Consider the following 16,676-nt stretch of genomic DNA (forward strand, 5'->3'; position numbering starts at 1 on the left):
TCTATTCTCAAACTCTTCCCAAAAATTGAGAGAAGAGGAATGTTTCCAAATGCATTCATGAAGCCAACATTACTCTCATAGCAAAACCAGACAGATGCAAAAATTGTCAGCAAGATCATAGCAAACAAATTCAACAGTGCTTTAAAAGTATCATACATGATGATCAAGTAGAATTTATACCAAGTATACAACTACTCTTCAGTATACAAAACTGATTAGTATAATTCACCACATCAGCAAAAAGGGAAGTAGAAATCATATGATTAAATTATGTCAATAGATGCAGAGAAAGCTTTTGATAAGATTCAACATTCATTTATGATACAACCCCTCAAAAAATGGGAGTCGATGGATCATATCTCTATAAAATAGGCCATATGATAAGTTCACAGTCATATTTGTCTCTGGAAAATTGCAGGGAGCCAGGAACAAAGTGCAGTCAAAGTCTTTATTATATAACACCAATAATGCACTGTCTAGAATTTCTAGCTTTTATTTCTTTAAAGTGGAACCAAGGATACTCATGACACATTATATTTATAGTTTATGTAGTTATTTGAAGTATTTCATAATAACTAAACTATGCAGTCATTACAACACATTTTCATTACTACACATATATTTGATACCTTTAAGAGTTACTTATTGAGGGACTAGTCACAAAATTTGTTTTGCTGCTATAGATATCAATCAGTATATGTTTTTTTTTTTTTTTTTGAGGGATTGGAGGGTGTATAGGTTATTCTAGTGGTTAGTAAATTAATGGTATTAGGAAAGCTTCTCCTGTAATACTTATTTGACCGAATATGACATTCTCAATTGTTAATTTTTTTGTAGGTTTTTCTATTACTGCTACAAATTCCTCAAGTATGAGGCTGATTTGACAAATTAGTTAACTATCACAAAACCCTGTATACCATTAGAGCTCAATAAAGGTTGAGACTCATTTTAAAATTAGAAGAGACTTAAGAGAGATGTAGACCAGGAAAAAGGTTGAGGAGTGGATGTGAGGTACAGATGATTTCACAAGTCTCTTCTGTTAGTCTTTCAAAAGTAGCCTAATCACAATAAAATGAACCTTTGAACTTTTCTTTCAGATCAAAAGATTTGCAAAGTTCTTTAATGATGAACTAGGCAAAGCTTTGCACTTAATTTTTTTTTTTTAAGATTTATTTACTCTGGCCCTCCCTAGTGGTGCAGCGGGTTAAAGCACAGCACTAAGAAGCTTAAGCCACTTCCGCATGAGTTCGATTCCCGCCTGCCCCGGAGGTGACCACATGGCGCGGCAGACCTCTCCTGACCCGCCCGCTGCTCCCCTCAGCAGTGTACTTCATCGATCTGCCCCGTTCTGTCCCTGGTGAATCCTGTCACCCTTCACATCTCTGGCCTGTACCCCAGTTCTGTATGAACAAATAAATAAATCTTTAAAAAAAAAAAAGATTTATTTACTCATACAGAACTGGGGTACAGGCCAGAGATGCAGAGGATGAGAGGATTCACCAGGGACAGAGTGGGGAGCAGAACAGGCAGATTAACAAAGTACATTGCTGAGGGGAGCAACGGCAGGTCAGGAGAGGTCTGCCAGGCCATGTGGATCGCCTCTGGGGCAGGCGGGGATCCAACTCATGAGGAAGTGGCTTTAGCTTCTTAGTCTGTTCTTTAACCTGCTGCGCCACCAGGGAGGGCCTGCACTTAATTTTTTAAGTTAATTTGCTTTATATGTATAGCTAGTTAAATAAAATTTTGCTTATTCTAGGCATTTTGTCCCCCAGAGATGATCTTACAGAGTATGTTATACTTACACTTTAAGAACCATAGTATAAATGAGTGCCATTAGTGGCTATGTGGATGGCACTCAGATGGATAACGCTAAAAAGGAAGTCAGAGGAAAAAGATTAATAGCAGATGGTGTCACTAATATGAGGACTATAGGTAACAAATAGTCAGATAAAGACAAGCTAGAGAGCTAACTCTGGATAGCTGAGGGTAGACCTGAAACACAAAGTGGGTGGAGGAGGTGAAAGAACAGGAAGGGAGGGAGGCATAATGGTCTGTGGTAGTAAAATATGGGTGGAGGGTGCACTGTGGTGGTACCTCATGGGGGTACTTCGATATTTCCTCAGTTAAAAGAAAAAGTCATAGCATAAAAACTGGGCTTATCTTTCTAGTATACATAGAAAACTTACGCTTCATAGAATATTTTGTTAGGAAAATTAGTTTCTTAAAGACAAAAATGTATTTAAGTATTTGAAAAGACTAAGACATGTTAACATTGTTTTGTAGAGATAAACACTGCTTCCTTTTCCCTAAATAGGACATTAGTACTGTTTACCAGATCTTTGCAGATGAAGTGCTTGGTTCAGGCCAGTTTGGTATTGTTTATGGAGGTAAGCCTTTTGCTATTGTACATACTTAGGAAAATTATGAAATTTTAAAAAGCTGTTATGTCTTGAGAATTTTGATAAGTGGTCTTTTATCAAAGGCAGACGCACATCCTTTAGGCTAAGTTCTTTTTACTATTACTGGGTAGTCATTCCTTTATTTCAGCTGTAAACTTTGAAAATTATGAGAAAATTAGTTTCACAAATCTTTTTTCTTATTATATAGTTCCCATGTAAAGGTCTTTAGGTGCAAAAAATAAATGGTTTGAAGTTATATTGAGCTGTGTGGGTTTGTTTATTGAAGTACACTCCCTACTGGTTTCCAGCACAAATGGTACCATTTGTTGAGTATTGGTGATGAATATCAGGTGTGAAGACCTGAAATCCTAATCCAGCTCTCCGATTTAACAATTTGGCAAAGTCACTTTAATGGAGCTAATAAAATTATCCTGCATAACTCTCACAGTTGTTAATTTAATTAAACGTAAAAGATATGAAAATACTTCCTGAGCTATGATCCAAGATATAAAAGTAATGTTAAATCTTGTTATCCCTTTTTTCAATATAATAGTGTTAAAATGTTCTTGGTTGGCCTTTCTGCCTCCAAACTTGCTTAATAAGTCAAATAACTCTTTGTTGATTCACTGAACCTGGAATAAAATTAATTCTTAATAATTTGATTCTTTCTTAAAAATCTCTGATGGCAAGGTCAGGACAGTTAACTATCTCATATATATGTAGTAAGGTAGATAGTTTTTCAGCAAACAAGTTTATTCAGATTTCTCATCATTTAAACTAAATGAAACAGCCTCTATTCAATTATATGTGAGCTGAGCTGTCAATTCTTTCCTCTTTTCTGTATTTTTTAAATAGGAAAACATAGAAAGACTGGAAGGGATGTGGCTATTAAAGTAATTGATAAGATGAGATTCCCCACAAAACAGGAAAGTCAACTCCGTAATGAAGTGGCTATTTTACAGGTAAAAGTGAAGTTGTTTTGTATTGGTTTTTATTTTTCATAATATTATATAAATATAATGTGCAATTGTCCATTCATTGTGTAGCATTTTCGTAAATTTAAATTTATGAATCATGATGATGTAATAGTGATGTCAGAGCCCTATTTGGTTTTGGATGAGGTTCAAGATGAGAGCATTCTGACCTTACTCTTCTGTGAAGAAGAGGGTAAGATATTTATAAAAGCATAGTTAATCTTACATTCATTATGTTGGTTAATTTGCTTCACATTTGCTTCACATTTTTTTCATAGGAGTGATAATCAAAAGATTATGTTCTTTAAGCTACCTGTGGTTACCTCAAGGCTGTTGCCTATAAAATTACCGTTAAAATGGATGTTAATAGTACTCAGACACTCTATGAGGTGTTCCTGTATTGTTAGAAGTCCTTTCTCATATCTAATTTAGAACTTTCTCATTATCCAACTGAGGTGCAAAAATAAATATTAAGGACATTTTTCAAAGCTTGATTTCTCATAGATTTGATCACAGACTAAATATGAAGCTTTTTCCCACCATGTAACTAACTGGCTTGTAGTAACTAAATTTAGATGTTTTCAGACAATGCATGATGTGAAAAACTTTTTCATTGTATCCTCCTGGTCATTTTCATTGATACTGCCCAAATGAGAGTAGAATTGCCTACCCAAAAATACTATTTTCATCCTAAATTTGATACAATACTATATATTTAAAGATCAGCCTTGTTAATTTATGTATGAGTGATAATTCTTTTAGCACTATCTGAGTTAATGCAGTACTTTTTTGTTTTTTAAGGAGATTGTTTTCACATAGAAATTCTTAATTAGTTCCACAAGATTTAGTCATAGAAACATTTCACCTAGTTTCTTTCATATGAATTGAAAATAACTTAACTGTAGCTGTATACTTATTCACAGCATCTTTGGGTACCCCTCTCCCCATTTCAGCTGTATCATTTTTATTCCTCTTCTCTGCCCTGGGTTCTTCTTAGATGTCATCCTTTTCAAACAAATCTGAAGAGCTGCTTGAGACCCTGTAATTAATTGATCTTGGTTCTTTCTGTGGTCTACAGCTCCACTCATATTTATAGTTTCTCTTCCTCACAGCAACAACTTTATAAAGAAAGAAAAAGTAAAAACTAAGCACATTATTGATGACACAGCTTTGGCCATTCTGCTGAGAGGAAGGAAAAATTTGGAATCAGTAATTTACAAGTAACTTTACCATTACCCAAGAGTACCCAGCCTTCTGTTGAGTACTTGGTTAAAATAGGCTTTGTATTCAGTAAGTTTAATGGAAGTGAGCACACTTCTGTGCTGTTTTGCTTGCTCTTTCTGAGATCCACAACTGTGGAATCTTCTTTAGGTAACTTTTAGTGGCAAGGGGGTCATCTGATAGATTTAATCCAAGGAAAACACACTAAATGAATTGAAGAAGGGTATTTAAAAAGTTAGAGTATGACTTTCACTATACCAAATAACAGTTTCAGTATTGAGAAGGAAAACTGTAAATGGTGCAAGCTCTTAAACAGTCCATGACAGATGAAGTACTCAAAAATATTTAAGACCTAGAAGGCCTAAATAGCAAAAGTTAGATCTAACCACTTTATCCTTAACTATGCAATCCCAAAACAACACCTCATTAATTTAAAATGGCATGAATAGTGTTCTTCTGTCTTAATGCAGTAATGAAATAAATTACAAAATCAGAAAACAGCAGCTCCTACTATGTGAAAAAAAATTCAATGTATGATTTATTGAATAAAAGAACAAAAATTTCAGAGTACTTGAAGTAATCATTAAAATACTGTATATCGAGGCTCTCCCTGGTGGTGCAATGGGTTAAAGCAACACATTATGAAGCTCTCTGAAGCCACTGCAGCATGAATTCGATCCCCAGCCAGGGAGCTGACCCACATGGTGTAGCAGACCTCTTCTGACTCTCCCGCTGCTCCCCTCATCAGTGTACCTTGTCAGTCTGCCTGTTCTGCTCCCCACTCTGTCTCTGGTAAATCTTCTCACCCACCACACCTCTGGCCTGTACCCCAGTTCTGTGAGCATAAATAAATAAATCTTTAAAAAATAAATACTGATATCAGAGCTTTTGCACTGTTTTTCAAAGACTTGTAACCTCTATTCTATGCAAGAAAGAATGGAAGTAAATGAAGTGAGTCTCCAACTCAAGAAGTTTAAGAATAAGCAAACCTAAGGAAGGCAGAAAGGATTAGCAGAAATAATATAGACAATACTATAGTGCAATATAATAAATCAAAAGGCTCTGTCAGGGCCTGGGAGACACAATAAGTAGCCAACCCAATCAAAAATATAAGAAAATAGAAAGATATCTTGAGCATGTGACCATGAACATAGAAAAGGATTAAAGGAATCTAAAGATAGTACCTTGTACAACTCTGTCAGATAATTTGAAAACCTGGACAAAGTGATTTTCTTATTTCTTACCAAAATAAATCCCAAAGGATGACAGACATTTATAAGAGAGTGGGACAAACTAAGATTGACAACTTGCCATAAGGGATAGACAGCCATACTTCCATTCTAATGAGGAATTTAGATTTATGCCCATAAATAGCCATTGGGCCCTCCCTGGTGGTGCAGTGGGTTAAAGCACAGCACTAAGAAGCTTAAGCCACTTCTGCATGAGTTTGATCCCCGCCTGCCCCAAGGAGATCCACATGGCGCGGCAGACCTCTCCTGACCCGCCCGCTGCTCCCCTCAGCAGTGTACTTCGTCCATCTACCTGTTCTGCTCCCCACTCTGTCTCTGGTGAATCCTCTCACCCTCCACATCTCTGGCCTATACCCCATTTCTATATAAATAAATAAATCTTTAAAATAAATAAAGAGCCATTGAACATTTTTGACTGTGACTGACTTCTCAGATTTGCTTTTGAGAAATGTGGGGGTTTTTGTTGGTTTTTTTTTTAAGTAGGAAGACAGATAGCTTCGTTTATTAACAGAGATAGTATCACATTCATCTCTGTATTTCTCAAACTCTAATATAGTACTTAAGAAACATAAGGCAATGGAGGTAAACAGATACCGAGCCTAGGATGGAAGACCAAATTGAAGAATAACATCATGAAAATCAAGATTTAGATGATGACTTTAAAAACAAAATTACTTCGAGCAAAGAACTTCACAAATATAGGATAGCCTCGAGCTGAAACTCTTTGACTGGCAGTTGGTCCTTGTTCCTGAGCAACTTGAACTTACTGCGATACCATAAAAACACATGTTGTAAGCCAATTCTACCTCAGTAAAAATCACTAAAATTTTTTTAAAAGGGAAGAAAAAGTAGTGATGGACAAGAGCCATATAATCAAATTGGGAAGACATTGTTTTCCCTTAGTACATCTACTCTCCAGTACAGAACTTGGACAATCACAATCTGACCCTATTTATTATTTTTAAGCTGATTCTTTTATGCCATGTATTTCATATAATTTTTGGAGTTCATTGATAAATGTTTGAATAGTAAAATTATCTCTCTACATAAGTTAGTCAAATAAATGTTCTATAACGCTTCAGAATTTACACCATCCTGGGATTGTAAACCTGGAATGTATGTTTGAAACCCCAGAACGAGTTTTTGTTGTGATGGAAAAGCTGCATGGAGATATGTTGGAAATGATTCTGTCCAGCGAGAAAAGTCGGCTTCCAGAACGAATTACTAAATTCATGGTCACACAGGTATTTTATCTATTTTAAAGCTAAACAATCTCAAGACTAAGAATTAAAGAGCAGTGCTTTTCTAAATTGGAATATTGTGGGAATAGTTAGCCTTGAAGAATAGAATAACATTTTACTTAAATCCTGGTGAACTGTAGTGGACTTTTCAAATGACTGTACCATTTAGGGGGTCAGATTAGAATTTAGTTATGACTTCATTCAGGCATTAATAGCCTTTTCTTCAATAACAGATACTTGTTGCTCTGAGGAATCTACATTTTAAGAATATTGTACACTGTGATTTAAAACCAGAAAATGTACTACTTGCATCAGCAGAGCCATTTCCTCAGGTAAGAAATCTCCAGAAGATTTTTTTTTTTAAAGATTTATTTATTCATTCATACAGAACTGGGGTACAGGCCAGAGATGTGGAGGGTGAGAGCCTTCACCAGAGACAGAGTGGGAAGCAGAACAGGCAGATGGACGAAATATACTGCTGAGGGGAGCAGCGAGCGGGTCAGGAGAGGTCTACCACGCCATGTGGTCACCTCCGGGGCAGGCGGGGATCAAACTCATGCGGAAGTGGCTTAAGCTTCTTAGTGCTGTGCTTTAACCCGCTGCGCCACCAGGGAGGGCCTCTCCAGAAGATTTTTAAGATTTGTTTTCATTGCCTGTCTGACAACATTACTAAGTTCCCATGTAGCAAAGACCTCCAATGTTATAGGTTCAAACACATAGTCATTCTAAGGTTTTTAACCTGTAACATTTAGTGAGGATTAATATTTGAATAATTTGAATTCAAATTTCACTGATTACATTATTTTTATTAAGACTTCTTAAACATAACCAGACTTCTTAAACTAGTCCTAACCATTTTGCACAAAAATTGTTAAAAATTCACCTCTCCCATTGAGTTGGGAATGAAATGGGGGAAGAATCAACTTAAATTGGTACATGATGCTCAGGACAAATTCTCCATGAAATAAGATAGATTGGAAGGTAACCCAGAAATGGAAGATACTAGATTTTGGTTGAGCAAGCAGCCAACTTTTCCTCTCTACAGAACTATATTTCAAATGTTTTCACCAAAATCTATAGGAGAGTCACATTTCCCATGACTACCAGTGTCAGACATGATAGTACTGTGTGTCCTATGTGTGTTGCATTCATTAGTCACTTCAATAAATTTCATTTTATGAAAAATATTGATCTAGATCTAAATTTATTTCATAATTTAAATATCAGTCATAGCCCCAAAGTTTGAAACAGTTGCCTTGAATATCTATGTTGGTAGTACCTATGAATGTTCCCAATTTTGTCACTGAACAGTTCCCCATTCAGCTAGAGTATTTGTTGCTATATTATTGTTCTTGTACATTTAAAGGATGAACAATTGGACGTCTAGAATAAACAACTCAAATTATGTTTCCAAGAAAAATATTTTTAAAATTCAGCTTTTTAGTTTTAAAAATGTTTTATGATTTCTATTCGGTAACGTATGGTTATGTATTATTGTGTGATCAAGGAGTTTCCTGGTAGTTTGGTACTTCTGTGTTATCTCATTTGAGCTTCAAAATGGTATGGGTAATGGAGGTATACCTGTTACCAACGATAAGCTCGAATTTTCTGACGTCTGCTTTATTGATCCTAGTGTTACCATTAGAAACAAAGGGGAAATGATGTCATTTACTTGACACTCTTTTATTCAAGTACTAGCCAGGCCGTGTTTCATTAGTCAGTTGTCCAGGTCATATTTACATTAACAAGATGTTAGCTATTTAACAAAAAAGAGAGTTCCGATTTCTTCACATTTAGTAATCCTATTCTTTGAAGACTCAAGTAGAGAAGTAGCCAAATGCAGTGCACAGAATAAATAGCATCATAAAAATATATCTGAGGATCCAGATCTGAGAAACAGCCAGCTACATTTGAATATACCTTTGATCACCAATCACTGTTTCTCTTAATGGAGGGCAGATTCTTTTGCTCAAATTATTTTAAGGTTGTTTTTTTTTTTTTCTTAAAGACATGCTGAGAGTCAGGACATTCTCTCCAGAAAGTACTTGGTATTAGCTTAAATATGAATGCATCATTAGTCACCAAAATCTAAACCTGTTCTAGAGAGTGGGTAGCAAGATAAATTATGAGCCACACTCATTGCACATCCATAGCTCTATCATGGTCCAGAACTATTTTGACTATCACTACTTGCAGATAGAACTTTTATCATACCTAAACACCCAATTTGCAACAATTTGCTTCTTGGACACAGAGAAGTTATCTTACTCTTTCAAGTAATAATATAGCACTATTCTACTGTGTCAGTTTATAGTATCCTTAGGAAGAGAGATTCTGGAACTAAGCAAAAATAAATGATAAGTTTTTAGGTTTTACTTTTCATTTAGGAGACATGTATTCAGTCCTTTTGTGTGTGTAGTCATAAGGCCATTGGAACTTCAAAAGTGGAACACTTACTTCCTGCTCTCGGATGAAATTAAAGTGAGCCCTAAAAGCTAAATGATAAAAGATCAACACCCTCCATTCTATTTCATCAAAAAACTTAACACCAGTCTGGTATTTTAGAAACATGTATGTGCATTATAGGTTGACACATTATGTAAACTTACCGTCATCTGTGATTTCCAGGTGAAGCTGTGTGACTTTGGTTTTGCACGCATCATCGGTGAAAAGTCATTCAGGAGGTCTGTAGTAGGAACGCCAGCATATTTGGCCCCTGAAGTTCTCAGGAGCAAAGGCTACAACCGTTCTCTAGATATGTGGTCAGTGGGAGTTATTGTCTATGTGAGCCTCAGTGGCACGTTTCCTTTCAATGAAGATGAAGATATAAATGACCAGATCCAAAACGCTGCATTTATGTACCCACCAAATCCATGGAAAGAAATTTCTGGTGAAGGTAAACTTTAGTTCTGTGCTATTTAATCTACAAATCTTGACTCCAAGTTAACCTGTCTTTTCTGATTCCTCTTTCACTCATTTCTAAAATTCACTTACCAATTTCGAGCACTGTTCCTTTTCATTGTGTTTTTATATCTTCCTTACATTTCCAGGCATAACATTAAGCCAAGCCCAGTTGCCTTAGTTTGAAACTACTAAAATAATTGTTTAACTGACTTAACCATCAAGCTGTCTCCTGGCTCTTCATCACCACTGTCAAATCTTCTGGAACTCCCATTTTCATCTTAATCTGCTTGCACCCACATGGGCCTCCCTTTCATCCATTGCAGCTGTAGGCTCTATATGTGACATCTTCCACGACTTCCCTATAAAAGCCTGCTTGTGTACTCTCTTCTGATCTTCGTTTTGTGTAGGTCTTTTCCCCTGCCTACAGCACCCCTTTTCAGTATTAATGCCCTTCTGTGAGGTTTTCCCTTGATTCCCCCTCTAAACTGTGTGAGATGTTACTTAGCCTACTAGTTGGACGTATTTTTCCAAGTATTCTTGTCTTTTCATAATTACTTTTCCTGTCTTCACAAGACTGTTAGCTCCTTCAATGGAGCCCTCTGGTTTGGTTCTTTATACCAAGCTTTATACTCAGAAGACCTCATTTGTTTTTAGCTCTTTTATGGGCCACTACTGGGGACCCTCATACATTTGAAACTGATTTTCCAGTTTCATCTCCTCATTTTGTATCTGTCAAGAATGGTCTGGTTGACCCTTTTTTCTGATACTGGAAGGAAGAGTGCACCACTTAAAAGCATTATTTAACAGACCCATAGAATTTAATGGAACCACTGGTAGGGACTTACCCCATGTGGATTTCACCAAACCTTAGAACAGATGTAAGGCTTTTATTTTTCCAGACCTAATCACAATGATGAGTTCATTATACTGTTCATTATACAGTTCATTATACTGAGCAAAGTGTGAAAAACAGCATGATAAAGAAAGCAGTAGGTTGTCTTTATTTACAATAGGAAAGGCATGGAATCAACCCAAATGCTCAAAAGTAGATGACTGTATCAAAAAGATATGGTACATATACACAATGGAATATTACTCAACAAAGATAAACACATGCCTTTTGCAGCAACATGGATGGAGCTGGAAGGATTGTGCTTAGTGAAATAAGCCAGAAAGAAAAAGAGAAATACCAGATGGCATCACTCATAGCAGGAGTATAAAGGACCAGGGGAGAAAATAATAATAATGAACAACTATATACCAGAGACATTTTTACATGGGGAATGGGATCAAAAATGGGGGTGGGGGGGTGCACTGGATGATGGCACATGGGGATTACAACTGAGATGGAAAAGGCACAAAATGATATAAAAATAAACTATTATTTTTAAAAAATAAATAAAAACAAACAAAAAATAAAGCAGGTTCACTTGATAATGGACAGAATAAGTTGAAGAACATTTAAGAGGTTTTGGATGTTACCAAAATTACCTTTGTGCTGCTGGGCAGTGCAGCCTGTGGTCCTCTTATTATATGACTCCCTTTTAAGTGTCTAAGAAGAAAAACCCTAGTTCACATCTCAGATAATTCAGATTTATCTGTTGGAATGATAACCACAAAAACATTTTAAATAAATACCCACAAATCATTCTTGATTGGTGGAATATCATTTAAGAGCCAATGTATAAAGGCTTGAAGTATTTAGAACACAGAGAAATTCATAACTAAAATGTTTATGGAAAAATCTTTGGTGGTATATTAAAGAGAAATAATACTAGTATATGTTTTTCATTTGTCTCATCTCAGGTCCAGGTCTTAATATCATTATTTCAAGTATATTATTATATTGGGTCATTTTCTGTGGATAATACATGGTTGCTTTGGTTTTATACTCGGTCCATTTCTCAAAAAAGTTGGGTAAAGTATGTATGCCAAGATTTCACCATAAGTACCAAAATGCTAATGTATTTGTCAAAACCTGTTGTGAACTTTTATTTTTTAAAAAAGATTACTTATACATACAAGAACTGTGGAATAGGTCAGAGATGCTGAGGATGAGAGGATCTAGCAGAGACAGAATGGGAAACAGAAGTGGCAGACTGATTGAAATACACTGCTGAGGAGGGCAGCAGGTTGGGGCAGGAGAGGCCTGCCACACCCACGTGAGTCATTTTCCTGGCTGGGGATAATTAGTGTTTCCTGACTGCATTAGATGTAACTTCCTAGAGCTGTGCTTTACCCTCTTGCGCCACCAGGGAGGGCCCAAGTATGTCTCATCAGTCAAGCCACTAATGTTGAGGCAGATCAGTGGCTTTGGCTACTTTTCCAGATCAAACCAGAGACTAGAGAATACAGTGGCATTGAAAAGAGTGGGGGAGTTAGCCTATAGTCAGAGCTTTATTCATCTGGATGTGTGAGATTTACTACTCACTTAGCACTTAGATATTAAGTACCATTCTAAGCTCTTTACATGTTTTCAACTAATTTTGATCACCTCAACCTCATTTTACAGGTAAAGACACTGAGGCACACTGTAGATTAGAACTGACTCCACATTATAGAAGTAAGTGGCAAATGACTTTAGCCCAGGCAGGCTGTCTTCAGATACCTACTTTTAATCTTCATTCTATACTGCCTCTTTAACAGGTACACTATATACCCAGTAAACATTTTGGGTCACTGGCATGTTAACTTAAAGGCCTTGGTCTTAGGCAGATATCCTCAACCCTATATACAATGGATTGAACTACCTTCTAGAAAGAGTCACAAGTATAGGATGGCCTGTATACCCAGATTTACATATCAAATTGTCTTTTCCCCTAGCAATTGACTTGATAAACAATCTACTTCAAGTGAAGATGAGAAAACGTTATAGTGTGGACAAATCTCTTAGTCATCCCTGGCTACAGGTAAAAATAAAGTCTCTTTGGCAATTTTTTGAATCGTTCATTGTGATTTGTTTAGTAGGTGTTCTTCAGGGTACACTATGGCTGAATCTACACCATTCAAATGCAAAAATAATAGGTAATTACACTTATGACTGAAAGCAGTGATTGAGCTTTTTATAAGGCCTTGTATGTTCATGTCACTCTTTGTAAGATAATCATGACATACTATTTTGTCAAATACACTTTATTTGTAAAACATCCACTAAAGGTTTATTTATGTTTGCATTAAAAAACTCAGAAATCCCATTTTGAAATGTTTCTTAGTTCCCCAAAAGCTATTGCATAGATTCATCAAAAGATAGTACTCCAAACTTCAGAAATATTTTAAAGGAAGTGAATGGAAGAGTTAACTTCAAAACAAAAGCAATTAGTCTCATTAATCATTGTATTATCCTGATTATAATCTAAATACCCTGTTTGTCCAATGGTAAAGAACAAAATACTGGTGGTTATTATTAGCCACTTCAGAACCTTGAAGCATTGTTTAAATTTTAGAAACTAGTTGCTGTCTTCATTGAAGATGAATTTGAGAAAGTGTATTTAACCAAAAAAGCTTGAGATGATTTTGTTTCCTTCATAGTTCATATAATCACTTTTTTTTTCTCCTTAAGGACTATCAGACTTGGCTTGACCTTCGAGAATTTGAAACTCGCATTGGAGAACGTTATATTACACATGAAAGTGATGACGCCCGCTGGGAAATACACGCATATACACACAACCTTGTATACCCAAAGCACTTCATTATGGCTCCCAATCCAGATGATATGGAAGAAGATCCTTAATAATCAAGGAACTAACTTCTTAAGGAAGAATTTCATTTTATGGATTGATATTTTGCTGCACAACTGTTCTCTGTAAGTTGTCATCTGCAGGGATGCAAAGACATGAGGAATATAAGGAATCAGTGACACCAATACTGTAGTTCACAATGAGTAGGTACAAGAGGGGAAAGTGAATAACAGAAACACATAATGGAACCAACGTGAAATTTTTCACAAATTTTTACAGCATAAACAACTGGTTTTTTTGTTTTTTTCCTATCTTCAATTTAGTACAGTAGCAGCACTTAATACTGCCTTTCCTGTATCTCATGTAATTTTTTTAAGGAGACAAAGACAAGGCTAGAGTCCAGTTACTGCATAGTTCAACCAAATAATACAAGAGTTGTAGGTTGGTTACTAAATAGGTTTGCATTTAAAAGATAACAGAGGCTACCAGCATGTAATTTTAACATTTGTTTCATTGACCATAGATACCTTTTGGGGTTTTTCCTTGGAATCTAGAAAATCTAGACCAGCTACCCTTTCATTTTAGGTCAATCAAGATTCCAAAATGATCCCTAAGCTTTTTGAGTTGAAACTCTGAATATGCCCTATACAACAGAAAAATTAAAGTTACCACCTTTTGTGAGTAGGTTGCAACAGCCTCTAAGATAATTCAGGACAACTGATGTTATAAAACCAGGAATAGGAATTGCTTGTCTAAGTGCTGAGTGTTAGTCTTCTCATAGCTCAACTCTGCTGCTAAATACTCATTTTTCCCATTGATACCACTGTAATGCCACAATTGGATTCCAGCATTTAGTGGCTATAAGGTTAAACTTTGGAGTTGGGTAATTAGAGAGGAAAAAAACCTTAAATACTAGAATAAGGTCAGTATAGGGTCACTTAGTGCTATAGTAAAGATTAGCAAACAGTATCCTTTTTTCCTTCCCTTAGGTTATGGAGAGCTTTACCAATATTTGGAATACTTTAAAGCCAATCATTTTAAGGAGTTTGGGGGAGCAAGTAAGGTGGCACATCAATAGTTGACAAAAGCAGGGCTGTATTAGGAGAGTAAAGAAAAAATGAAGTAAGTTCCAGGTTTGGTTTTTAAAAAAAGACATAAGCTCTAACAGCAGCTAAAATTTTTTTCTACTCATCTGTAGTATTTAAGAAGCCATTTCTCATATCTTTTAGAAAGTTACTCATAGTTTTTCCCAAAAATGATTTAAGATCTGGTACTGTCTACTTACAAAAAACCCAGTGGAGTTTTGTTTCTTCATTCCTCACTAATCATTGTAAGCCCTTTTTTTGAAATCCCCAAAAACCTAAAAGATTATAGAGTCAGAAGATCTGGGTTTAAATCACGGCTCCTTTATTAGCTGTGTAAGCCTACTTAGGCAGCTAACAATCTTGAATTCTTCAGACAATTAAATGAAGATAATAATTTGAAGATTAACTGGAATAATGTTCGTTGCTATATTTATATAATCAAACCTTACAAAGCCATGAAATTAATTGCACTCTTTTTGTTTTTGTTGTGAACGCCTAAGAAAAGTTACCTAAAAAAATTTGTAAAGGCACTGTCAAGTAATTTGGAGTTGAATAATTACTCCAACTACCTTATAATTTGCATAGTATTTTGTCTTGAAGTGGTGTTTGTATAAGAAATGTTAGAAACATTTGATAATGTACAAAGTAGTCTATAATGACATTGTTCAGTACATTTTTATATTTTTTGTTACATCCTACTTTTTGTAAATAACCTCAAGCTTGATAATAAAATGTATTTCCATATCATCATACTTTTCCATGTGAAAACCTGAGCCTTTATCTAGTAGAGGTATCCAAAGAAAATACTGGGTTGTGTTATTTTCCCAGGCCTTGGTAAGAGAACTATTTTGAAAATAGTATTTCTAAATTAAAATAATGCTATTATTTAATATCACTATCTTTAACTGCCTGATATAAAAAAACACCTCACTGTAATAATTTTACATGAAATTTGAGGTTAGTTATCTGGAGGTCTCATTTCTTGGCATGGAAGTTTGGAATAATTAGAACTATAAATTTCTCAGGAACTACTATCAAACATTCAACTATTGTAAACTACTTTGAAGGCTTAAATAAGTTAAATACTTAGCATCAAAGTCAATTTTCTAGTTTTTAAGAGACAAAGCATTGCCTCCTTCCCCTTAGTTATAAATAATGAAATGATTGGGAGGAGCTAATGATAGGCATTTTTATCTTAAAATTTTTTCCAACAAAATCTTTGGGAAAAGAAAATAAATATGAAAGCAATAAAAGCAGATAGATAGGAATGCCCCAAAACTGGGCTATATCTGAAAAACAAGGTTTTCAACTTCCTGTCCTTTAGAGAGATACAGAATAGTAGTCCTAGTCTAAAAAGACAATAAAAGTGACATGACCACTGTGCCTGTTAACTTACAAAATACTTAAGCCATCAATTTAGACATGTGGCCAGTAGTCTTTTACTCACACTGGTAAGTTTATGTTGCTAACATAGCAACTGCTTATGAAGTCCATGTTGTTGTTGATTTTTTAAATTCTGTGAACCAAAAAAAAAAAACTAAATCTGAACATTTTTATTTGAAAATAAAGAATTAGCTCAATTTAGAAAATGATTCTTCCTTCACAGTAATCCACATTTACTGTAATTCCTATTTCAAGTACATGATTGATTTATTGGTTTCTCTTCCTAACCCTCAAATCCATTTCCAGACCAGGAGATTTAATAGTGATTAATGCATCTTTTATTTTTTATTTATGAGTAAATAAATATTAGAGAACAGAAAACTATCAGTCTGTACTTGTAATGTTAAACTATAAGCATTTCTTGAATATAGCAGCTAACATTATAAATTCAAAGGAAACTCAGTTTCACAATAACTTTGAGAACACATACTTGTACTAAGAGTCACACACAACCATAAACGTTAAATGTTGAATCATAC

The 16,676-nt window shown here is 35.3% G+C and overlaps 1 protein-coding gene across 1 annotated transcript in view; it reads left to right on the forward strand.

Moving 5' to 3' along the window:
- PRKD3 (protein kinase D3) overlaps window positions 1-16,657 on the forward strand; it is a 64,473-nt gene extending 47,816 nt beyond the window's left edge. The window contains exons 12-18 of the mRNA XM_004686291.2: window positions 2,315-2,387; window positions 3,255-3,361; window positions 6,927-7,088; window positions 7,319-7,417; window positions 9,714-9,981; window positions 12,813-12,898; window positions 13,549-16,657. Of these exons, the coding sequence (XP_004686348.1) occupies window positions 2,315-2,387; window positions 3,255-3,361; window positions 6,927-7,088; window positions 7,319-7,417; window positions 9,714-9,981; window positions 12,813-12,898; window positions 13,549-13,722 (969 nt within the window). The 3' untranslated portion in view covers window positions 13,723-16,657. The remainder of the gene's footprint in view (window positions 1-2,314; window positions 2,388-3,254; window positions 3,362-6,926; window positions 7,089-7,318; window positions 7,418-9,713; window positions 9,982-12,812; window positions 12,899-13,548) is intronic.
- The last annotated feature ends 19 nt before the right edge of the window (window positions 16,658-16,676 follow it).

Source organism: Condylura cristata, unplaced genomic scaffold (assembly GCF_000260355.1).
Source record: "Condylura cristata isolate star-nosed mole 26May11 unplaced genomic scaffold, ConCri1.0 scaffold00020, whole genome shotgun sequence".
Taxonomy (NCBI): domain Eukaryota; kingdom Metazoa; phylum Chordata; class Mammalia; order Eulipotyphla; family Talpidae; genus Condylura; species Condylura cristata.